The sequence below is a fragment of the Trichomonas vaginalis genome, chromosome VI (assembly GCF_026262505.1).
Source record: "Trichomonas vaginalis G3 chromosome VI, whole genome shotgun sequence".
NCBI lineage: Eukaryota > Parabasalia > Trichomonadida > Trichomonadidae > Trichomonas > Trichomonas vaginalis.
Genome location: NC_067208.1, coordinates 1,971,196 through 1,995,159, shown reverse-complemented (window position 1 = coordinate 1,995,159; position 23,964 = coordinate 1,971,196). Strand labels below are relative to the sequence as shown.

General features: G+C 33.4%; 14 protein-coding genes and 1 pseudogene across 15 annotated transcripts, besides 3 other annotated features; 4 read left to right on the top strand and 11 right to left on the bottom strand.

Annotated features, from left to right (window-relative positions):
* Positions 1 to 12,382: part of a mobile genetic element that runs on past the window's edge.
* TVAGG3_0789830 (organellar and viral DNA polymerase type B) lies at positions 401 to 1,173 on the bottom strand (the record flags this gene model as incomplete). Its single annotated transcript, XM_051246827.1, has 1 exon — positions 401 to 1,173. A coding segment is annotated over one exon (773 nt), but the record flags the coding sequence as incomplete, so codon positions are not given.
* TVAGG3_0789820 (uncharacterized protein) lies at positions 1,263 to 1,736 on the top strand (the record flags this gene model as incomplete). Its single annotated transcript, XM_051246826.1, has 1 exon — positions 1,263 to 1,736. The coding sequence occupies one exon, from the start codon at positions 1,263 to 1,265 to the stop codon at positions 1,734 to 1,736; it is 474 nt and encodes a 157-aa protein (XP_051082301.1).
* Positions 2,124 to 2,348, bottom strand: TVAGG3_0789810 (KilA, N-terminal/APSES-type HTH, DNA-binding family; the record flags this gene model as incomplete). The annotated part of the gene is made up of 1 exon (XM_051246825.1): positions 2,124 to 2,348. One exon carries the CDS (start codon positions 2,346 to 2,348, stop codon positions 2,124 to 2,126), a length of 225 nt encoding a protein of 74 aa, XP_051082300.1.
* On the bottom strand, positions 3,042 to 4,127 carry TVAGG3_0789800 (integrase core domain containing protein family; the record flags this gene model as incomplete). The annotated part of the gene is made up of 1 exon (XM_051246824.1): positions 3,042 to 4,127. One exon carries the CDS (start codon positions 4,125 to 4,127, stop codon positions 3,042 to 3,044), a length of 1,086 nt encoding a protein of 361 aa, XP_051082299.1.
* On the bottom strand, positions 4,196 to 5,257 carry TVAGG3_0789790 (keratin-associated protein family; the record flags this gene model as incomplete). Its single annotated transcript, XM_051246823.1, has 1 exon — positions 4,196 to 5,257. The coding sequence occupies one exon, from the start codon at positions 5,255 to 5,257 to the stop codon at positions 4,196 to 4,198; it is 1,062 nt and encodes a 353-aa protein (XP_051082298.1).
* TVAGG3_0789780 (organellar and viral DNA polymerase type B) lies at positions 6,495 to 6,760 on the bottom strand (the record flags this gene model as incomplete). The annotated part of the gene is made up of 1 exon (XM_051246822.1): positions 6,495 to 6,760. A coding segment is annotated over one exon (266 nt), but the record flags the coding sequence as incomplete, so codon positions are not given.
* Positions 7,175 to 7,863, top strand: TVAGG3_0789770 (annotated as a pseudogene). The gene has a single exon. A coding segment is annotated over exon 1 (689 nt).
* On the bottom strand, positions 8,118 to 8,732 carry TVAGG3_0789760 (uncharacterized protein; the record flags this gene model as incomplete). The annotated part of the gene is made up of 1 exon (XM_051246821.1): positions 8,118 to 8,732. One exon carries the CDS (start codon positions 8,730 to 8,732, stop codon positions 8,118 to 8,120), a length of 615 nt encoding a protein of 204 aa, XP_051082296.1.
* Positions 12,383 to 13,096: 714 nt separating the features above from the next.
* TVAGG3_0789740 (serine threonine-protein phosphatase family) lies at positions 13,097 to 13,339 on the bottom strand (the record flags this gene model as incomplete). Its single annotated transcript, XM_051246820.1, has 1 exon — positions 13,097 to 13,339. The coding sequence occupies one exon, from the start codon at positions 13,337 to 13,339 to the stop codon at positions 13,097 to 13,099; it is 243 nt and encodes an 80-aa protein (XP_051082295.1).
* Positions 13,340 to 13,357: 18 nt separating this feature from the next.
* On the bottom strand, positions 13,358 to 13,720 carry TVAGG3_0789730 (uncharacterized protein; the record flags this gene model as incomplete). Its single annotated transcript, XM_051246819.1, has 1 exon — positions 13,358 to 13,720. The coding sequence occupies one exon, from the start codon at positions 13,718 to 13,720 to the stop codon at positions 13,358 to 13,360; it is 363 nt and encodes a 120-aa protein (XP_051082294.1).
* Positions 13,721 to 15,208: 1,488 nt separating this feature from the next.
* Positions 15,209 to 15,335: a mobile genetic element.
* Positions 15,336 to 15,405: 70 nt separating this feature from the next.
* TVAGG3_0789710 (uncharacterized protein) lies at positions 15,406 to 16,375 on the bottom strand (the record flags this gene model as incomplete). The annotated part of the gene is made up of 1 exon (XM_001298126.1): positions 15,713 to 15,964. One exon carries the CDS (start codon positions 15,962 to 15,964, stop codon positions 15,713 to 15,715), a length of 252 nt encoding a protein of 83 aa, XP_001298127.1.
* Positions 16,376 to 16,832: 457 nt separating this feature from the next.
* On the bottom strand, positions 16,833 to 20,007 carry TVAGG3_0789700 (uncharacterized protein; the record flags this gene model as incomplete). The annotated part of the gene is made up of 1 exon (XM_001298127.2): positions 18,792 to 19,844. One exon carries the CDS (start codon positions 19,842 to 19,844, stop codon positions 18,792 to 18,794), a length of 1,053 nt encoding a protein of 350 aa, XP_001298128.1.
* An 89-nt stretch (positions 20,008 to 20,096) lies between these two features.
* Positions 20,097 to 23,964: part of a mobile genetic element that runs on past the window's edge.
* On the top strand, positions 21,311 to 21,612 carry TVAGG3_0789690 (uncharacterized protein; the record flags this gene model as incomplete). Its single annotated transcript, XM_051246818.1, has 1 exon — positions 21,311 to 21,612. A coding segment is annotated over one exon (302 nt), but the record flags the coding sequence as incomplete, so codon positions are not given.
* Positions 21,692 to 21,934, top strand: TVAGG3_0789680 (serine threonine-protein phosphatase family; the record flags this gene model as incomplete). Its single annotated transcript, XM_051246817.1, has 1 exon — positions 21,692 to 21,934. One exon carries the CDS (start codon positions 21,692 to 21,694, stop codon positions 21,932 to 21,934), a length of 243 nt encoding a protein of 80 aa, XP_051082292.1.
* TVAGG3_0789670 (uncharacterized protein) lies at positions 21,939 to 22,523 on the bottom strand (the record flags this gene model as incomplete). The annotated part of the gene is made up of 1 exon (XM_051246816.1): positions 21,939 to 22,523. The coding sequence occupies one exon, from the start codon at positions 22,521 to 22,523 to the stop codon at positions 21,939 to 21,941; it is 585 nt and encodes a 194-aa protein (XP_051082291.1).

Below are 23,964 nucleotides of genomic sequence, written 5' to 3'. Positions count from 1 at the left end.
ACGAATGACTTCTCTCATGTGGTCAATAGTCTCTCCATCTACTCCAGCCTGAATGCAAGCATAAACGAAACAATTGTCTTCTGTCATAAGTGCTGCAGTTCTTTTGTTAAGTTCATTGAAGATTTGGTAGCGCTCAAGATTTATAGGTAATGTGCAAAGATACTTCCAGAACTGACCGCTTCTCTTCTTATAAAACTTCTTTTCACCATTATCTTTCCAAAAGCTTTCTATAAGTGCTGGGTTTCCTGTTTGCTTAAGAGCTTCCAAAATGGCTTTCTGGTCATTTGTCAGTGTGCTTTCATCTCTATATGGTCTCTTTTTTGGTTTGCCTTTCTTTACATCTGACATCGTTAAGCCTTCATATTCTGTTAAATCATACATCTTTATTTCAGTAAGATTTTTTATGTTTGTCAAGAAGAAGTCATAGTGCATTTCAACAATACCTGCAGCATTTGCTTCTATCTCTGATATAAAGTTCTCCTTCAAGAGCTGATGTAGTAATGTTCCAATATTATTGAGGTTTAACGTAGAACATTCATACTTTCCACCAAGTTTATAACATACCATCCATCTTTGTTGGGAGTTTATTTTAATCTTCTCTAAGAGTCTCATGAAAACCTTACCGAAATGTTTGTGTAAGTAGTCTCTTTTTGGTTCATCTAAAGCTTCGATGTTAAAGTCAATGAGTCTATTGCCTGTCTTAACATTCCTCTTCCTATTCTCTTCATCTTTCTTTAACCATCTCTCACCTTCTTTTGGTTTGTCGTCAATGGAACGAAGGACATCGTTAGCTTTGCGAACTTGTTCTATAGCGCTCTTAAACATCTCTCTTCTCTGTTGTTTCAGTGTGTCGTCTCTTCTTCTTGTTTCACCAACGTTTGCATTTGTTATGTCAAACATTTCTCTTCTTACTTCATGAGGTACTGAACGTCTATGATATAAGTCAATAGCAACGTCATTTAAAGGAAATGCTCTTGCATGGACTTCGTCCTCGCCGCGTTGCGGCTTTATGAACTCATGAATTCTATCATAACTTATTGCACCATTATAGTCATTGAGGATGTCAGCGAGTGCTTTTTTGTTTGTTGCGTAATGCTTTGCAACATCTATATTAGCTTCTGTAAGAAGTTGTTTTATTTCCGAGTGTTCTAACTTAGACAACTTCCGATACATCTTTAGTAGAAATAAAAAAATATTTTTTGAAAAAATTAGATTAGATTTTTTTAAGTTATTTTTCAAAATAATTTAATATTTTTATTTTAATGAAACACATGCAAGATTGCAAGTTCTTTTCATACAATGCTCTCGCTACTGCCATCAAGAATGAGTTCAATAATGCTTCAAATGTTAATGTTATCTTTAACAAGAAGTTTGTGAAAGAATCTAAGTTTGGTCAGTATGTCAGACCATTAGCTATCGTCATTGACCGCAAACGTTATACTTCACAAGAGTTAGCAGTAGTTTTGAAACAAAAGAGTTTCTTCGTGAATGTCAAAGATACTCATTATACTGTCATAAAGAACTCTAACGTTGACTTCTTCAGTATTGCTTTAAATCTTTCCGAACAGAAAGAATATAAGAAAGGTGAAACAAATGTGAAATATTATCCTTCATCTCTGAAGACAATAACGAACAAAGATGTTATACAGAAATTCTTACCAAAGGTTGAAGAAGCTTCTATTGACATTGACGAAGGAAGTGAAATGGTTGAAGAAATAGACCCTGAAGCTATTTAAGCAAAAATATATTTTTGGTTAGTCTTCATATGGATATTTTACAACAATTCCCCAATGTATAAACTTTTCATACGCTTTTTCATAAGCTTTATATACCTTCAGAAATTTTGCATAATCTTTAGAAGCATTTAGATATTGTTTAAATGCTTTGTATGTCTTCAGAAATTTTGCATAATCTTTTACATGTTGTTCGTTCTCTTCTTCTGTCATGAGTTCCGAATATTCTAAATTCATGTTCTTTCATATGAGATAAAATTTTATAAAAAAAAATAAAATTAGCTTAGATTTTTTTTATTCTTCCTCTTTGAAGTTATCGAAATATTTTGTTATTTTTTCTTCAGTAATGTTAAGTCTTCTTTGAATGTAAGTATTGTGCAACCTTTGATGTCATATATGAGGAAATTCTTCTAAAAGTTCTTTTGTCTGTTGGTTTTCAAACCAATGATATGCTTGCTTTGTAGAACGAAGAGCATTCATTATACTTTGCATTTGGTACATATCGTCTTTGACTGAACGAATGAGACGTAACTGTTTGTTATACTGTATGTACTCGTATTCTTCATTTATGGCTTCATGGACTATAACTGTTGTTGTGTTCTCTAATGTTGTCATTACTGGCTTTACATACAAAATAAAAAAATAAATAAAAATAAAACTAACTTTATTTTTTCTGTCTTAAGGAAATTCATGAAAATTCAAGACCTTTGGGTCTCGCCGCTTAGCGGTTGAGGGTAGAAATCGGGTTAGATATCGGGTTAGATCTAACCATCTACCCTAAACATTATTTTTGCTGAATTCAGCAACAAAATGAACGAGGTCAGGATGTATGTAAATACCTTTGAATTCATTTATAACGCCCTTAGTAAGCTCATAAAATGCTTGTTTTGAGGTTGAGCCACTTTTGGCTCGACCGTATTCTTTCATCCAAAACTCAAGAATTTCCTGCATGAATTTTGTATAAAAAGCAACAGTCCGAATTCCGGCGGTTGCTATATTCTTCACAAAATGCCTTATAATACTCTTCCCAGGACTTATTTTCCAACAACTTTCTAAAGTCTTTCCTAAACCGACGGCGCAAAGCGCCAAGACCGAAGGTCCTGACTGACTGACTGACGGCACAAAGTGGCTTAACGAAAACATTAATATATAAAATTCATGAAAATTCATGAGGGTGAAAAAACAGGTGAAAAAAGAGGTGAAATCTCACCTCTTCACCTAAATTATATTTTTGGTGTAAATAAATGGTACCATTAATGATATCATGACTGTTCTCGTTCATGTCTGATTTACATCTAATGAAAAAGTTTAGAAGAATTTTCTTATTCTTTCTGGCTTATTTTTATCTTTCCAGTACTCCCACTCTAATGGTCCCAGATGAGTTGGTTTAGATTCTCTCAAGTTCTTAGATGGTATAACATCTTCAACGCCTCCTTCATATCTTACTTTATAAGTGTCATCGTTTATGTTGTAGCCAAGTATTTCAATAACCACTCCTCGCTTTGCTTCGTCAATGGTTTCAGCAAGTTTGCCATTACTACTTTCAACTAATTTATGACGAGGGTAAAACGCAATAGAGTCGTCAGCAGCTTTTATAAGATATCCATTACCTTGCGTAGAGTCTACGATATAATAATTTCGACTTAACCTTAAACGTTTCTTTGTCAACGGTTTGTCGTCAAGAACTACACGAACTTTTGTACCAGGAATGAGGGTAAATTGTGTTGAATTTCTGATATTTTGTGTTTGGCTTCGTTTCTTTTGTATATACTTTTCTTCTTGTTGTTGTGTCATTGAATTTGGTGTATGTCCTGTTGTAGAATGTGTTGAGGAATTATATACTTCGAGAAAATGTTTCATTGTTTCTTCGGTAAAGTCTCGCTCTTGATTTAAATCTCTGAGAGTCCTTATGAAGCGGTTTATGATACCGAGTATGTTATGGTTATGGTCTTCAGTAGTGTAGTGAGTTATGTTATGCTTAATGAGAAATTCTGTGATTTCATTGCTGAGGTATGCACCGTCTTGGTCTGATGTTAAAGTACTTGGGCTATGTTCTGCTACAAACTTTTGTAAAACTCTTAACACTTCACGAGTTCCTTTATTTTTCATTGGATATGCATATGCTTTACGAGTGTTAACATTTATGAAGATGAGGAATGGTTTATGTCCTCCTTTTCTGCTTTGAATGAGAGTGTCAAATTGGTATGCGTCAGGAGTGTTGGAGTAAATTGGTAAAAAGTAGTCGTAAGGGTTTATTTTTGTTTGATGTACAACATTTTTGTCAAAGAACTTTTTAACTTCAGCTCTGTTAGTAAATCCCCAACTCCTTGCAGCTTCATTGAACTTCTTAAATGACCTCCACGGTGATGATTCGAATACTTCTTTCAAGCTCATTTATGTAAAGTTAAAGATTTTATTCAAGACGGTAAGCCTTGACCCAAAGGGTCTAGGCTCAAGCGCGTTCATTGAACGCGGTACCATGCGAATACAGTCATAAATGGTGGCATATAATCTTCACCCGAGCCTGTTGGATTTGTTGTGAAAGTATGGACATGATTTCCTCCTGGTTCAGTTGGTCGAAAAGTCTTTTTTGCTGAATTGTTATAAGATGGAGATAAAACGTCATTGCCAGCTTTATAGTCTGAGTTGTATAATGGGTGGTCTCTTAATGAGTGGCTATGGTCGCCAGAAAAGTTTGTCGTTCCTGTATGAGTGTGCGCAGGTAAGTTTGCTTCTTTAATTTTCTTTGAGCCTCCTGTTTGCTTTGAAGAGTTAGCACAGTATAAGAATTTGTCTACAATCTGTTCCCAAGTACCAAAACCCAGAACTGTTGCGGGATTTGTTGAATTCATTGATGTATATAAAGAACCAACAGGATATAATGTTTGAAGTATTTCAGTCTTTAATGTTTGAAGCTCTGTTTTGTCAGCTTTCTTATCATATAAATCTTGAGCAGTGAATTTAACATTATTTTCATCATCCATGACATAAACATTTTTACAGCTAATGTCTTTCTTCGTTGTTATGTTTTCATTCGATGTTAAACCTTGTGGAAAGTTAGGAGGTTTATAATATAATGCATCCCCACCAGTTCCGCCAACCGTTCCTTCAATACTTTCTATAGCAACAGTTGAGAAGGAGTTATGTGTATGTTCTTTATCTGCTTTCTTATCTAACATTGCTGGTAGTTCATGTGTTTCAAAGTTTCTGACATGACCTTCGATATTCATACATTTGTTATTTAAGGAGTTTGGTGTATCTTTTACGCTTGTACTTGGATTCTCTAAAGGTGCACTTGAACCAAGGGTATAGTTCAATATTATGTCGTCTGCTCTAACAGTAGTGAAGGATTCATGTGTATGGTTCTTGTCAGCTTTACTATTTAATGTAGCTTGAAGTTCATTTATATCGGAGATATTGTGTTTATGAGATTTCAAAACTTTGTTCGTTGCGTCAAGTTCATCTTTGTCTGCTTTACTTTTAATAGCATCTTCAAAAGTTATTTTTGCCTTAACTCTCAACATAAATCTTGGTTCAACTAATACACCGTTAACAAAGAAGTATGAAGCATAAATTTCATTGTTATAACCAAATGCTTCTGGTGCTTTACCTGTGTCATACTGTACAGTACAACGTATGTCATAACCTTTAGCACGAATGTATTTATATCTTCTTTCATTAACATCTTCAGTGCTTATTTGTTCATCCTGTGTTAAATATCCATGGTAGTCCGTTATAATCTGTTCGTCTGAACTTATATAATGAACATGGTTTTTATCTGCTTTTTCGGCTAATTTCTCTTCTATCTCATTTATTTCAAGTTCATGCCTACCACCACCTCCCGAAGAAGTATTTTTCTTCAGCTCTTGAAGAACGTCCACTTCGCCATCTTTGGTGTCAATAATGAGACTTTGTGTTAAAACCTTTCCTGTCTTAATGGATGTTTGTAAAACTTCTTCTTCACCGTGTTCGGGGTCATGGTCGTCATCATATCTTGTAAAATCAGAGATGTTGTCATACATTAAGCATATCTGTCTCAAAAGTTCTGCTATTTGGAATTGGAACGAAAGATATACAGAACTTTCATCATCCCCCAAAGTCAAGTCAGCTTTCTTAAGTATTTCTTGAATGTATGCAATGAGGACAGAGTATCTTGGAAAATATTCGAACAATATTTCATTAGCTGTTGGTTTTGGTGGTTCTTCTGGAGTTTCTGTTGTTTCAGTTCCTTCTGTAGGTTCTGTTGGAGTTTCTGCATCTCTTGACTTCAATGCTCTTGCTCTCAAAGACCTAAATGTTAGAGCACCAGGTTTTACAAAGGACTTTATAAATGCTTTAATAGTTCCTGGTAAGTTATTGTTAGCATTAAGTAAGTTCCTTATGCTTCCATCATGTACGTCCATAGCACTATGTAAAAAATCTATACTTTTCTTGTAGTCAGCAATAGACTGACTGTGATTTTTTAAAGATTTGTCAATACCTTTAAGCCAATCTTCATGCATGTCTGATACTGAGCCAAGAATATCATTTGCTTCCTTTAGTGTATCTTGTGCTTCTCGTAAAGTATCCAATCCCGTACGTGCATTGTTTGCTATACGTCTTACAGTATCTATTTGACTCCTTGTTTCTTGCATCCAACCAGATAAAGTTTTAATAGTATCCGAACCATTTGAAATGAAGTTCAAAGCATTTTTAACGTCATCTAAAGCTTCTTCACCAAGTACTGCCCATATCTTTCCGATTTGGTATTGAAGAACTCCATATGAAGCAGCTGTTAAACCAGTATTTATAAGGTTCCATATCCATGATTTAGCAGTTTTTCCATCCTTTCCATCTTCACCATCCAAACCGTTTTCGCCTTGAGGTCCTTGTATTCCTTGTATTCCTTGTATTCCTTGTGGTCCTTGAGGTCCAGTGTCACCCTTCTCTCCTTTCAGTTCATCTTTATGTTCGTTATAATATTCTAATGTCATAAGGTGTACATCATTACTGCTACCAGCAACGCCGAGAATTTGTTTCTCATTCATGACTAAATTCTTTAGGCATTTAATGTTGTCGTCAAATCGAAAGCTCTTTAACAATTCAATGAGAACATTTAATACTTTCACTAATGAGGCATCTACTGTAGAATTTATATATTGCACCGTTCCATCATTTATGATAGGAACTTTACTTATTGTAATGAATGGGTCATAAGTGTTAAAAGTATCGAAATCAATGACTTTTTTAGTTTTTCCATCGTCAATGACTAAATTGTTACCTTCCACTGTTAAAGTTGAGTTTTCATTTACTAGTTCACGTGCTCTTCTTGCTTCATTTGTTTCATACGCATATGCAGCAATAGTCATATTTTAATGAGAATAAAATGTTGTTCTATTTGCAAAGTACAGACCCAAACGAATACGGGACAGTAAAGCTACAAACAAACTTAGGTCTTCAGAATGAAGTACTTGCTTTCAGAGTTGTTGACTTCAATACTATCGCAACTTTTGTCATAACAGATGAAACAGATTTCATAGAGATTGAAATAGATGACAAAAGAAGTTTTATAACATTTCCTAACAGAGCAGAGTATAGAATAGATAAAATTGCTGGAGTCATAGATACTCTCATAAATGAAGAAACTATTGACAACATAGATGTCGAACTCTCTTCTGAGGAAACATTGAAGTTCAGCAGCGAGAAAGAGTTTAAGATACCAAGAATGAGTCATAGAGTTCAATTGCTTCTGGGAGCATACCATATGACATTTCCTTTGAAAAGTGTTGACAAAACGATTGAGATGAAATCTGTTCCATACGTATGTTATGGCAATTGTTTGTACATTGAGTCTAAAATAGCTAATGTCACAGGTATTTCAGGAGTTAATAGTAAAGGTTCAGTAGAATATAAGTCTTTCTGTTATGCAGTCAATTCAATGTTCATTCCAAATGTTCCTGTCATAGCAACTCATTTAGGTAAATGGGTTCGCATTAGTCCTCATAATTTGAAAGACATGCAATTCAGACTTGTTGACTTTCAAGGAGAGCCTGTAGAACTGAAGGCACCAGTGCGAATGACTGTTGAAGTTGACTTTTTAGAAAATATTAAATGCAACAGCTTACAAGAGAACTCAGAGCTAAAAATATAAAGTATGAATGTTATGTATTAGGTCATGAACTTTGGTTGTTGCTGTTTGATGAAACAAATGAGTTAGTTATGTCAGTCAAGAGAACAGAAAAATATTGTGTTAGTGAAAACTGCACCAAGTCAATAAGATTAGGTTTGCATTATGAAGATGAGTTCGATACTGTTGAAGAAGTTTTGGATAGATATTACAAATTGCTAACTTGAAATTTTTTTGACTGACGGCGCAAAGCGCCAAGACCGAAGGTCCTGACTGCTTTAATTTACTAAAACATATTTCAAACAAAGCTTATAGTCAGTAGATAGTTTTGTATACTCGTTCGAATATCTATACTTAAACTCAACTCCTGTAGTTCCTCGTGTTTCAATGATGCGGATGTTACCTATTTTCATGAATATTGGCGTTTGACCACAGCATTCGATTTCAGGGTCGAGATAGTCAATGACACATTGTTTCCCTGTTATTCGCGATTTAACATTTTCTAAATCCTCCTTTGTTAGAATTATTTGGTTCTTACTTATAAGATTTGTCAAAAGCTTCTTATCGTCTTTGAGTAAAATTGTTTGGTATAACTGAAGAAGGTAATGGTCTACGTTATCTGAAGGATTTGTTTGAACATTTGTGTAAGGATTGTCGTTGGCTTCTCTTGAAAGAATTTGGTCCAGTGGTGGATACTCTAACTTAACATCTGATGTAGCGTTAGCGTTTGAAGCTGTGTTTAAATTCACAGACTTAAGTTCTGGTTCTTTTTCTTTCAAACACTCTGAACTATAGTTCTTTATGACAATATTGTTTGTCGTTCGTGAGTCAACATTTGATGTTGGTTCAATTGGAACATTAACGGCACCAGCTAAGATGGATTTGCTTCTCATTTCATATAGAATAAAAACCTTTTATATGTATGAAATGAACAATATACTCGACAAGGGTTTGAATGTAAAGCTAACGAATGAAAATATTGATGAATTCACTGAGACAGGAGCTGTGTATAAAGATGTAGAACTACTGAACAAAAGAGCAAAGGGAAGAAGCAGGAATATGAACAAAGGGTGGAAGCCTATAAAAATTTATGTCAATGATGGCTCAGGAGGTTCAAACATAAAGTATGCAGAAAGTTATAGAGTTTATGCTCTCAAAGGTGAAAAGCCTTCATTTAAGAACAGCTATTCTAACGCATATCCTCAAAAGCTAACGGATGGGGAAGTGGATGATATGAATGACAGCAAAAATATTAACAGAAATGGCGACAGAGATGCATGGAATTTGTTTACCATCAGTCAATTGAAGGTTAAACTTTAAAACAATGTTGGTCGTTCCCATGGAATATTTTTGACTTTAATGGTATTAGTCATGATATGAATCTCAAGGTATGAACGAGGAGAGATGAGAGACTTATATGCTTCCCAAATTTCTTCAAAAGGTAATGTTATACCTGACTGTTTCCAAATGAGTTCAATATCATAGCGTGAGAAACCTTGAAAGATAACGAAGTCAGTTATGAGACGTTTTATGTTTAAAGCTAAAAACCTCCATGTTTGCATAAGTATTGCTACAGTTAAATGGTAATGTCTGACTTTAGTTATGATGTTAGCTAATGGTGAGTCTGGTTTTGACACTAAACCTTTTCCGGCGAAGTCGTCACAAACGAGCAGAGTGTTTGAAGGATACTTTTTGAAGGGGTATTTTGAAAGTTTTGACAGAATGTAGTTTGTAAGTCGTTTCATATCGTAAACTCCTGAGTATTGACGTAAGTGGTGTTTGTCAATAATTCTTTCCATCTCCTCAGAAGTCTTTTGCATTCCTGACTGTATGAACTCTACGATGGCATAATATTTTCTCTTACGTCGAATGTAACGTTGAAGAAATTCAATGAGTTCACTGTCTGGAACTTTAACGACAGAGGCTTGAACTTTTGACATAAATGTTTTCGCTGTTGAGTCCATAGAGTCTGAAGTTGCTGATATAATGATTTGGTCATAGTAAGAGTCGTTTCCTAAACGCTCTGTTATGAGTATATGACGAATGATGTTAAATGTCTTACCTGAACCCATCTTTCCACAATAGAAATATACACCATTTGAACAGAATTCATAATCTTTGCTGAAAGGAAGAATAAGCGAAGAGTTAAGTTTGTCTGTAGTTTCATTCATGTCTTCATCTACATCATGTATTAAATGCTTCATTTTATCTCCATTAAAAATGCAAGTCAGAAATATTCAGAACATAGCACCGAGTCTAACTGACAAGAGTATAAAGATATACTATGAACACGTTATGATGAAACCTACCAAAATTCAAGAAAGTCAGTATACTTATGAATATCCAAGACACTGGGTAGAGTATGTAGGAGGTGAGAAAGCTATTGAAATCAGACAGGTTCGAAGTATTCCAGCAGGAAGAACAATATTATTGAAGAACTTTAATGTTTTGAGATATAATGATGAAACAAAGAAGCAAGATAGTTTTCCTGTTGCTGTGTATGTGAACCTAGACACAGGAGATGACATGAAAGTTTTTAACACAAAGCTTCAAACGGTAGTGAGAGAACAACTTACTGCGGAAGGACATCCATTACCTTCAGAAGTTACCATAGCATATAATTTTGAAACAAACTCAATAGATTTTAAAGTCGTCTCTGCAAAGAAGTCAGGATTTACATTTAATGAAGCAGATGTCTATTCGAATGAAAACTTCAAAGCTATTGCATGGTTAGATAATGACGATTGCTTTAAGAAAATCTTTAAATTCAGTGACTCAAAGATGTCAATAGATGACCTTCGTGGAATGTTACTATCGACGTTTACAGTTGAAGGTTCAGCAGGATTGCTTACAAGATTGTCAATTGGTGGCATTTGGTCTCGTGAGAACATTGTTATAAAATCCAGTATAAGTGAATTTGCTGAAGAATCTATATTATGTCTTTCAAACTATATGTATTCGCCGCCAAAGCATTATAGTATAACAAACTTTGTCAGTAAGTTTAACATAAGACTTGTCGAACCTTCTTCAATGAAAGATGTTGTGCTACCCAAAGACGGAAAGGATGGACTCATTATTGAGATGATTTTAATAGCATATTAAATGAGCTTGTTCTTGAAGGTCATTCATGATGAAATAACTGTTGTAGAAGATGTTAGCAATTGTTCAGACATTTTGAAGCGTATAGATGATATAAGAAAGAAGTTAGATAGACCGCAAAGCGGTGAGGGCGAAGCCCGTGAGAACGCTTATGTTTCATTGACTTTCTCCAGTAACGAGAACTTTTATGAGATAATATTGAAGAGAGATGATTTTAATATGGTGTAAATGGTAGCTTGGGCAGCTTTAGGCGCAATGGGAACAAAAGCATTAGCATTTGGAGCAAAAGCACTTGGAGCTTATGACGCAGTAAATAAAATGAGTGGAGGAAGGGTTTCGAAGACATTAGATGCAAATAAAGGGAAGATTGGAGGCTGGGTTGCAAAGAAGTTAAGATTAAATAAAATAGGGCTCATAAATAAAGCATCCAATTTGGTTGCGACTGAGTCAGAAAATGCTTTAGGAAAGGACGATGAGTTTGCAAAACACGCAAAAGACTTTAATGACCAGATGAAAGGTGAAACAATGCATTTAAATAGATTCGATGGAACTAAAGAAAATGTTTCTTCTCCACCAGCGGTTTATCCATCCGGACCTTATGGAATGTATGGAAACCCTTATGAAAGACCATTTGACCCATTGACTGGTGGAAGTAATTGGTATCATTATGGACGAAGAAGAAAGACAGTCAAGTTGGAGAAAGACGTGAAGAAAGCAACTAAAAAGAAACCAAGGAAGAGAGTTATAAAGCAATGAATTCAACAGGGTGAAAAACCGGGTGAAAAAAGAGGTGAGATTTCACCACTTCACCTAAATTTATTTGTGTGCTATGTTTTCATACGCGTGAAGGTAGTAATATCATTTATTTTTTATTTTATTTTTAAAATTATTTTTATTTTATTTTTATATAAATGACGAAAACTATTGAGATAACAAACTACAACGGTCATGAGTTCAAGAATTTGTTCTTCGTTCCTCGTGAAAATACATTCTATCAGATACGAGGGAGAAAGGGTAAAGTTAGTTTGAGCGTTTATGAAGGAATGAAGAATGGAAAGTTTATACAAGCATACGATACAAACGGTAAACGTGTTTCATTAGCTTTGTCAAAACTTACTAACATTTATTTTGACAGTGACTTTGACTCTGACGATTGGAGCGACAGCAGCGATACTGAAGAATATGAACTATTGTGTGAAGCACAGCAATGGGAAGAGTTGCAATACTTTTGTAAGTGAGAACGTTTATTTTTTACAGTAGTGAAGTCGTTTGTGAAAACGTTAGTGAGGTGAAGTGGTTGGCGGCTTTATAAATATTTAAGGTTAAGTTGGTGTTTGTGTTTGTGTTGTAAAATATACGTTAACAGTTTTGTAAAGTGTCAAATTCACATATAATGGGTAAGGAGGCTCGCAGTGCCTCCGTACACATGATATGTATACTAACTTAAGAGACCCATCCGTCACAAAAGCTATTGGCTTTCGTAGAATGAAGTTTATTTCAGAAGCCATACATGGTTTCCCATTTACGGTCGGTTTTGAAGTTCGATACTATAACAAAGAAAAACGTATGTATGAGAAATTTGAACAAGGAAAACTTTTACAAGTTAATTTGCTTATAAACTTAGAAACAACTCTTCAAGCTTTTCAAGAAAAAATAAACGATATCTATATTGAATATGCAAACCAGTTTAACATTGACGAAGGAGAATACCATCTCGATATTATTTATGACAGGAAAAATGCAACTGTTAAAATCAATAAAATAGAAGACCTTGGAGAAAACGTTTATATTTCTACAAAATATAACAACTTGGCATGGTATAGATTTATGAGGATGTTAAATCAGCCTGCAGCATATCCAGTACACCCGGACTATTATGAAGTCGAAAACCCTAATGGAACATATGAAAATATTTTCGACCCAGATGCTATTATTGTTCATGCTTCATTTTCTGGTGCGCAAAACTCTTTCTTATGTCTGATGAATGACTTTTACGAAAAACCTACAAAGTTATATGAACCGCCGAGTGGAAGTATTTCAGACTTTCAAGTATGGTTTACTACAGATGGAAGAAAAAGAATAATTCCATTATACCATGCGTTTTACTTAGAACTTAGTTTCATATACAACTACTATCGAACGATAAAAATATAATTTTTTAATACGGTTGAGGTGTTGGATTTGGTTGCCAACTAGACTGTGGTGCAGGTTCAGGCTGTTGTATAACAGGAGCTTGCTCTTCTGGTTCAGGGTCTTTAGGTATAATACCAACGAACTGACCTACTCTTTTACCAATATTTTTGACACCGTTCCATACTCCTCTTCCGACAGATTTTATTCCATTCCATATACCTCTTCCAACATTTCGAAAGAAGTTTCCTATCTTACTGAAGAAACCCATTTTACTATATGTAAAAATCTAATGTCCGCCTAGTCTCTTACGTTTCCTGTTGAGTTCCATAGCATTCTTTAACTGGAGCTCATACATTCTGTTTCTCCTCTGGTAGAAAACATATTCTGGGTCAACTCCTGTGTTCGCGTCATCTGCATAAAGTTGTTTATATCCCACTTCAGGGTTTGTATAAAACTCTTTCCATCTCATATTTGCATACCATGGTGGCAAACCTAACGCAGCGTCATTTGACATGGCAGTTTGCATTTGTACATCTGTTGGCACTTGACCATAGTTTGCCATTGCAGTTTGTATTCTAACTTCATTTGGAATATTCTCTGGGTTTGGTTGTCCAGGTTGCTGTGCATTCGCTAAGTTCTGTGCGTCCATTTAATATTAGATAAAAATATCTCTTACGAGTACATATACTGAACATTTGCAGGCATTGGTTCATCTTCATATTCTCTGTACTTTTCTGCCACGTCAAATAAATAAATGACACAATGGAAAAAACCTAAAACAAGTAGTCCTATTTCAAACCACATTTACTTACTAATAAAATTTCTTTATTGTGACACTTTCTCCGGTTTATAGGACCTCTCTCATATTCTATCTTGTCATATATAAACTCATAGTCATGTATGTCCTCTAACCATCTCATAACGGTTTCCAAACCACTTTTATCGGATGTAAAGTAAAAGCATGGATGGTTATGTATAACGTCTAAAGTTTCTAAAGAGTCTCTCAAAGTCCAGTCTACTTGGTATTGAAAATCCCATGTGTTATAGAACGGCGGGTCCACTATAAAGAAAACATTTTCCTTGTCTTTATATTTTTCATACAACTCTGTCCAATGACATCTCACAAACTCTATACCCTCAATATATTTTTCTATGTCCTCTTTGAAAACATTTGTATAGTTAAGATATAAAACTTTTGACATAAGTGTTTCAATGTCATGAACTCTTATAGCACCACTATATAATAGTCTAGCAGATATACTATCCCAGTCTATATATTCTGCTTTTTTCAAAACCTCTCTCACAATATTTTTCTTATCTAATGGTATACGTTCCATCTTACCTATAGGTATCTTTTCTTTTAACTCTTTCAATATATTATTTGTGTCTGGAATATGTTTGAGACGGTCCATATAGTTGTCGAAGTCATTGCATATAATCTTTGAGTCAGGAAATACGGTATGACATAAATGGGATATATAGAAACTTCCACCGAACAAATCTACAAATGTTAGACCATTCGGTAGTTTCTTAAGTTCTCTCAATATAATATCTTTGCATCTACTCTTATTTCCAAAGAACGGTGACGGCGGTTTTGTAAAATTCATTTATATATAATAATAAAAATGTTTTTACCCCGAAAAGTGACAGAAAAGTGACATTTTAAAAATTGACACCATTAATATGATGTAAATAACAACGGTTTTGGTTTTGTCACCGGCTGGTCGGCTGGGGTTCGGTCCTCCTCTTGGGTCTTGGGCAAAATTTCTTATGGGCTAGAGGGCGCAACGCGCCTGGAAGCCCCACTTACCTGACCTAGTATAGTTATAATATGTAGTATTTTTTAGTTATAATACATGACATTCTAAAAAATTGACCAAAATAATAAAGGTTTAAAAACATTTTTGGTACAAAATATTACAAAGTCACATAAAATGTCTATGCAACTTATTTGTTTTAGTTTATATATTTCTATTTCAAGAATTTGAATTTGAATTGCATTTTATATAAAATTCATTTATTGAGAAACCATGCAATGGCTATAATTGGTATATCTGAGTGTATTTTTATCTAAAATATAAGGATGTTTGGAGCGATATGAAATTGTCTAGTAGAACTTGCCAAAATTTAACTTTTATTAAGGCTGCACTTACGCCCATCTGACATTAATTCAAATTTTTAACAACTGACGTGAAGCGTCATTGAAAATTAACCTTAGACATCTGAATTGAAGGCCATATCATATGGGCGTAAGTGCACCATTAAGAAGTTTATCATTTTATTATATGAAAAAAATTTTGGAATTTGATTATTAAAGCTCCATTGATATCATAGGCAATTTCTTTTTTAAAAGACTATATTTTATCAAGCGCTTTGTATTAATAATAATGAATACGAGACTTCATCGTTTGAAGATGCAACTTCAAGAACAGATTTGATAAAAATGATTCTAAATCAATCAATGATGAAAATTTGTCTCCAAGAATGAATTCGAATTTGTATTATGCCTAGTTTCTTTTTTAATAATGATGTACATTCCATTTCTTTTATTCCAAAACTATTCTTTGAACGTACAGAAAGGCAAAATTATCAAATTATCAATATAGATCAAATAATAATAATAATAAAAATGAAATATTTTTTAGTTTATTTTAACATTGCCGTTCTTAGAGATGTGACCAATGATACTCACATCATCATCGTCATCATGGAATGAAACAAAATCCTCTTCAATTTGATTTGAATCAGGACCAATCACATCACCTAATAAATCGAGTTTGTTGATGGCAATACATGGTGGATCTCCAGGGCATGGTTCATTCTGTATCAGTCTTACGTACTTAGCTGTGTATTCTTTATCGAAATCGTAAGTTCTCTCTTTGCATCTTCTCATTTCGTAATCTCTGTCAACTCTGTGAACTTCTTTCCATGTTTTGTTGTCATCTGAGATTTGTAGTGACCAACTGAACAAACAGCATCTCACACAATATCTGTACTCTTCACAGCAGCATCCATCTTCGTAACAGCAGCCAGATCTAACAAAATATCCTTTGATTTTAAACCTTTTGTTTGTAAGAGAGAATGTAATGTAAGGGTGTTCATCATAACTGCGGCCACAGTTGGAACACCAATCATAACTCTTGTCCTAAGGATAAATTGCGTATTCTGGTTTTGTAAGCTGTTTTGTACCGTTAATATACTGCTTAGACGAGCCACTTACATCTAAAACAATAATCTTGTCAGAGTAAACACGTTTAAAAATGCCATTTATCTCTTGACATTTCCCAAACAAAGGAAAAATCAAAAAATTCATTAATGTCACTTTTTCTTTAAGAAATTTTAGACAAAAAGATCCTAAAGTGAATCACTATTCAACAAATAGGATCTTTACATATTAATATACATGGTGATAATTTATTTTAATGAGTATAATCTGGACTTTTATCGTATCAATTAAATTCACATTTCTTGGGTGTTATTGTGATATTAAAATGACTTTGGGAAACTTCATACTCATTACAATAAGCTTTTTTAACATATAATGATATTACAAACTTCTGAATTAACCTCATTTCTATTGAAAAATTAATTTCAAACCTGTTTGAAATATGATCAACTTGAAATGTGTCAATAGCTTCAGAAATAGATGTCTTATAATAGATGTTCTGATAAAGTGTTGATATTAAAATTACATTATTCTGATACAATAAAAACGGTATAAATCAAATAAAATAAACCTTATTTTTTGTCAAAAATCCTTTCAAAGCCCTGACATTTAATGTCAGCATTAGATGATGAACAGAACCTAAGGTATTTAGCGAGTCAAAGTTGCATGATGAAACATGATAATTATATTCTCTTGCATCAAGTTTAGTGCTTTGATACATAAATTCTTCTTTAGGTAAATTTGATTGGAAATATGAATCCCAATCTTTTCGAATTTTCTTCCTTGGATCATTTTTGGTATAAAATTGTTGGCCCTACATAATATCAATTAAAATATCTTTGTAAGATACAAGTAAAAAATTATTGAGTATTAAAACGAGTTTTCCTTATTGAATTATGATGTTTCAATAACACATAGATATGGGAAAAAGTATATTTCCCATATCAATGTGAATCTCAAATATATTGTCCGCCTTATAAAGTAAGAATTGAAAGAGGTTTATATCGATATGAACTTTGGGGCGCAGGACGAATTGGTGGAGGTGCATATGTGCGAGGAGATCGATATACATTCAAAACAGAAGAATTTTATATTTTTGTTGGAGGCGTTGCACAATATTTAAATGAATTACACGGCTATGGAGGTAATAACGGCGGTGGCAATAGTACTATTATTGGAATATATAATAATGTCAAAAGAGGGATTGGCGGCGATGGATCTACAGACATTCGATTGAATATCTCAGATTTTAGATCAAGAGTAATTGTTAGCGGTGCTCCAGGAGGTGCTGAATATTATGATAAAATGGGATATGCAGGTGGATTAGTTGGACATAATGGAACACGTTTTGATGAATCAGATTCCATTATCGGAGAAGGCGCAAATCAAACTTCAGGAGGAAAAGGATAATTCAATGGAGAGTTTGGTATTGGAGCAAATTGTTCACCTGGAACATCAACAGATATGGCTGGTGCAGGGGGCGCTGGATGGTATGACGGTGGATCTGGATACCACTGGGATGAGGATAGCTCAGGGGGCGGTGGAAGCTCATATATTTTTGGTTTCAAAGGTTGTGAAAGCATTTTATATGATTGGAGATTTGAAAATACAATAATGCTTAATGGAAGCCAACAATTTACAGAACCAGATGGAGCTATGAGTAGATTTGGTCATAAAGGAAGTGGTTTTTGCATCATCACTTGTATTGCAGATTTTATTTCATGTGAGAATCTTTGTTTTTATCAAAATAACATTATCATACAAATAACTCTTGTTTTTACATTGCTGAATTAGACTTCAATGAAGTAATTAATTTTACAATATCTCTGAAAATGGGCATTTGTATGATTTTTTTTTTGAAAAGAGCGTAAAGAAAAATTAATGGTTATCTAAATGGATCCAATCTCAAAGATAATGTATTAATGTCACTTTTATAACTTACATGCACAACTGCAATAATTTCATAATCTTCAAGCATACTTAGTTTATTTAGATCAAACACAAAAATACAATGAATGTATTATTTATTCGCCAGCGATTAATCTCCCGCCTCTTTTCGATTATTTAATTGCACATAGTGCATCGATAAATGCAAGCAGAAGTGATACTAAAACAGTGATTTATGCTGCTTCAAAATATGGATTTAAAATGCTGTTAAATATTTTATTGAACATGGGGCAAATGTTAATGTAAAATCAATACCCATTTTTAATACCTCTCTCCATGAAGCGTCAATTCATGATTATCATGAAATAGCAGAAATTCTTATATTGTATTGTGCAGAAATCAATACAAGATATTTGAAAATGATAACTCCTCTTCATTTAATAATAATAATAATAAAAAAGTATAGAAACTGCCAAAGTTCTTATCTTGCATGGCGCAGAAGCCAATGCAACAGCTGAAGATATACAAACTGTTCTTCATTAAGCTGCCATACCAGCCACAACCAGCATGCCCTTTCTCTGTGAATCAGTGAGCGTTTGAAGTTAAGTTTGGCATCTTTTACACTTTAATTATAAAGATATGACTTTAAAATATTTTGTAAGATAGATTATGTTATAAATGATAAAATTGAATATGCTGAAATTTGTGAAATGCTAAGAAGATAATTACGTTGGTAATGGATTAAACAAAGGGAGACGCAAAAATTTTTCATTTGGTTGAATTTTTTTATGTTATTTTCTTCTTCAAAATTATTTTGAATTTTATTTTCTGCTTCACAAAGTCCTGTAGAAAGATGTGATAATGTGTTGTATAAATTGTTTGTTGGATTTTTTGTTGTTGCATTTGATTTTTGTCCATCATAATCACTATTAATGATTGTAGGTGAATTTGGTGATTCAAAATAAAATGTTTGTGGACAATTATTATTTTTGATTGAACAAGATTCAAATGTAACTGTTGCTTGATATAAAGAAAAACAATATGAAGTAGCATTGTTTCTAATGATATTACATAAATAAACTTGATGTGAACCACTATAACAAATAAAAAAGCATCTAGAGTATGCTTTGTTATCAATGAAAGATGATTGACTGATGTTGTATTTGTGTTTTGAATAAATATCAAGTGAAACATCATCTTTACATTTGTTGTTTGTTATGTTATTTCGTGAATAACTAAGATTTCCGTAATATAAATAATTAATTGAACCTCCTTTATCTATTTCTCCACAATCAAAGACTGTTGAATCTTCAAAAATGTTTTTGTTGTTTGAAGTTGATGATGATGACATATATGAACATAAAAATACTCCTTCATTCCAATTTGTTTGAATAGATCTTGTGGCACATGTTCGATAGATAACACAACTTCCATATCTAGAATAAACTGTTTGAGATGGAGTTTTTGTGCCATTGAATCCAGAAATAGAAATAAGAAGTTTTGTTTGATCTCCTTTGTCTATATAGACAACAACTTCTTTAAATTCATTGAATAAACATGTTGTAACATAATAATTTCCTACTTTTGTTGGATTAAATTTTTCATTTTCAGTGTTACTTTCAGTGATAATTGTATTCTCATAAAAAAGTGTCCAGGTATCAAGATTTGGACCTGAATCGAAGAACTGTCTTAATAAATGTTTCATTTTCATACATTCCATAAAAATATTTGAATGAATTACTTCTAAAATTTCGTTTAGCACACAAAGAACAGTTTTTATTTAATATGGACATAATATTATTTAAGTGTAAAGATTGTATAATTAAAATTGCGAAGACATTATCTTTATCAAGGGATATAAAATCCCTTGAAGTTGACAATCAAAACATTTTATGTCACTTTTTTGGTATTTTTTTATAAAAATTTATGTTGGCATTTTTTTATTTTCAAGATTTACAAAAATTTAAGAATTAAAAAAAAAAAAAAAAAAAAAAAGGTAGTGGGGCTTCCAGGCACTTCGTGCCTTCTAGCCCTGATGTTGATGTTTAGTATAAATGAAGTTTTTATTCGGAGGACTCTTCTTCTTCCTCCATTGCTTCTGGGAAGAAGCCTTCTTCTGGGTCGAAAACATTATATAATGTGTCGCTTTTCACAAATTATATATGTTTTCATGCTTTGTCACTTTTCTGTCACTTTTCAGGAAAAAACATTTTTATTATTATATATAAATGAATTTTACAAAACCTCCGTTACCGTTCTTTGGAAATAAGAGTAAATGTAAAGATATTATATTGAGAGAACTTAAGAAACTACCGAATGGTCTAACATTTGTAGATTTGTTCGGTGGAAGTTTCTATATATCCCATTTGTGCCATACCGTATTCCCAGACTCAAAGATTATATGCAATGACTTCGACAACTATATGAACCGTCTCAAACATATACCAGACACAAACAAAATATTGAAAGAGTTAAAAGAAAAGATACCTATAGGTAAGATGGAACGTATACCATTAGATAAGAAAAATATTGTGAGAGAGGTTTTGAAAAAAGCAGAATATATAGACTGGGATAGTATATCTGCTAGACTATTATATAGTGGTGCTATAAGAGTTCATGACATTGAAACACTTATGTCAAAAGTTTTATATCTTAACTATACAAATGTTTTCAAAGAGGACATAGAAAAATATATTGAGGGTATAGAGTTTGTGAGATGTCATTGGACAGATTTGTATGAAAAATATAAAGACAAGGAAAATGTTTTCTTTATAGTGGACCCACCGTTCTATAACACATGGGATTTTCAATACCAAGTAGACTGGACTTTGAGAGACTCTTTAGAAACTTTAGACGTTTTACATAACCATCCATGCTTTTACTTTACATCCGATAAAAGTGGTTTGGAAACCGTTATGAGATGGTTAGAGGACATACATGACTATGAGTTTAGATATGACAAGATAGAATATGAGAGAGGTCCTATAAACTGGAGAAAGTGTCACAATAAAGAAATTTTATTAGTAAGTAAATGTGGTTTGAAATCGGATTGTTAGTTTTAGGTTTTTTCCATTGTGTCATTTATTTATTTGACGTGGCAGAAAGGTACAGAGAATATGAAGATGAACCAATGCCTGCAAATGTTCAGTATATGTACTCGTAAGAGATATTTTTATCTAATATTAAATGGACGCACAGAACTTAGCGAATGCACAGCAACCTGGACAACCAAACCCAGAGAATATTCCAAATGAAGTTAGAATACAAACTGCAATGGCAAACTATGGTCAAGTGCCAACAGATGTACAAATGCAAACTGCCATGTCAAATGACGCTGCGTTAGGTTTGCCACCATGGTATGCAAATATGAGATGGAAAGAGTTTTATACAAACCCTGAAGTGGGATATAAACAACTTTATGCAGATGACGCGAACACAGGAGTTGACCCAGAATATGTTTTCTACCAGAGGAGAAACAGAATGTATGAGCTCCAGTTAAAGAATGCTATGGAACTCAACAGGAAACGTAAGAGACTAGGCGGACATTAGATTTTTACATATAGTAAAATGGGTTTCTTCAGTAAGATAGGAAACTTCTTTCGAAATGTTGGAAGAGGTATATGGAATGGAATAAAAACCGTAGGAAGAGGAATTTGGAACGGAGTCAAAAATATTGGTAAAAGAGTAGGTCAGTTTGTTGGTATTATACCTAAAGACCCTGAACCAGAAGAACAAGCTCCTGTTATACAACAGCCTGAACCTGCACCACAGTCTAGTTGGCAACCAAATCCAACACCTCAACCGTATTAAAAAATTATATTTTTACCGTTCGATAGTAGTTGTATATGAAACTAAGTTCTAAGTAAAACGCATGGTATAATGGAATTATTCTTTTTCTTCCATCTGTAGTAAACCATACTTGAAAGTCTGAAATACTTCCACTTGGTGGTTCGTATAACTTTGTAGGTTTTTCGTAAAAGTCATTTGCCAAGCATAAGAAAGAGTTTTGGGCGCCAGAAAATGAAGCATGAACAATAATAGCAGCTGGGTCGAAAACATCTTTAAATAAATATGGTTCATCTCTTGCATATCGACTGTAAATATTTGCTAAAGGAAGTTCGACTTTCTGATTTAACATTCTTTGCAAATAATACCATGACATTGCAGTGAATTCTGTATATATTTGTTCGTCTTTCTTTGGATTGTCTTCGTAGATTTGAAATGACACTTGTGAATTTTGTTTGTCATATACAATTCTCACATAAAGTGTGCTCTCGGTATTTGCATATTCATCAGCATATTTTGCATAACATGAATTTATTTTATCTTCTATATTTTTTAACGCAGTCTGTAGAGAAGATGAAAGGTCAACTTGTATTAGCTCAATTTCTTCCCACATTTTTCGTTTCCCTTCAGATATATAATCTATATGAAACCTTACAATAAATGGAAAACTTTTATCTTCTACAGACACAAACTTCATTCTACGAAAGCCAATAGCTTTTGTGACAGATGGGTCTCTTAGCCATCTTAATGGGTAGTCAAAACGATAGCCTTCATGCTTTACGGTCTCTGTCTCAAACTTTTGACCGACATTAGTAAAAAGTTCATCTAATGGTTTAGTTGTAGCAACTCTTGAATTTTCTTTTTCTATTGGAAGCATATTTTATCTAGAATAAAAATGTCAAATGAAACAGCGTCTATGAGAGAAATACAACACAACCGACAACTCATTATGCAAGCTCTAAATAAGAACACAACAAACTTTTCAAACTATTCTAAGATATCTGAGTCATTGAAAGAAGGAAACTTAAAACTGACAATAAACCCAATGACAGATGAGTTTCTGTTTCAAGACAATAAGAACCATACTGTCTGTGTAAATCCAACAAAAGGAACTTTAAACGAGAAACCTATAGATGAACTTCTTTTGAAAGCAGATGTTGGCAACAAAGCTGACAAAGAGTATGTAGACGATGCAATAGCAAAAGAAGAAGAAAGAGCTAACAAAGCTTATGCAACAAAAGAACATACTCATCCTGAACTAGCAGACAAAACATATGTTGACAATAAAATGTCAAGTGAAGTGACAAGAGCTGAAAACGAATATTCTAAAAAGACTCATACACATTCTATATCTGAAATAACAGACTTACAAGAAACCTTAAACAGTAAAAGTGCCGTTGGACATACACATACCATTGCAAATATTACAAACTTACAAGAAACCTTAAACAGTAAAAGTGCCGTTGGACATACACATACCATTGCAAATATTACAAACTTACAAGAAACCTTAAACAGTAAAAGTGCCGTTGGACATACACATACCATTGCAAATATTACAAACTTACAAGAAACCTTAAACAGGAAAAGTGCCGTTGGACATACACATACCATTGCAAATATTACAAACTTACAAGAAACCTTAAACAGGAAAAGTGCCGTTGGACATACACATACCATTGCAAATATTACAAACTTACAAGAAACCTTAAACAGTAAAAGTGCCGTTGGACATACACATACCATTGCAAATATTACAAACTTACAAGAAACCTTAAACAGTAAAAGTGCCGTTGGACATACACATACCATTGCAAATATTACAAACTTACAAGAAACCTTAAACAGGAAAAGTGACGTTGGACATACACATACATCTTCTGAAATAACAGACTTAAACGTTAGCCTTGAAAAGAAAGCAGATAAAACATATGTCAATGAAATATACCAAAGTTTAGTTGGAACAAAAAATATTGAAACTATTGTTGGTGACTTTTCTGTCAATGAAGAAAATAAATATTTTAGATGGCAGTTGGTACAGTCCTTAGAAAATG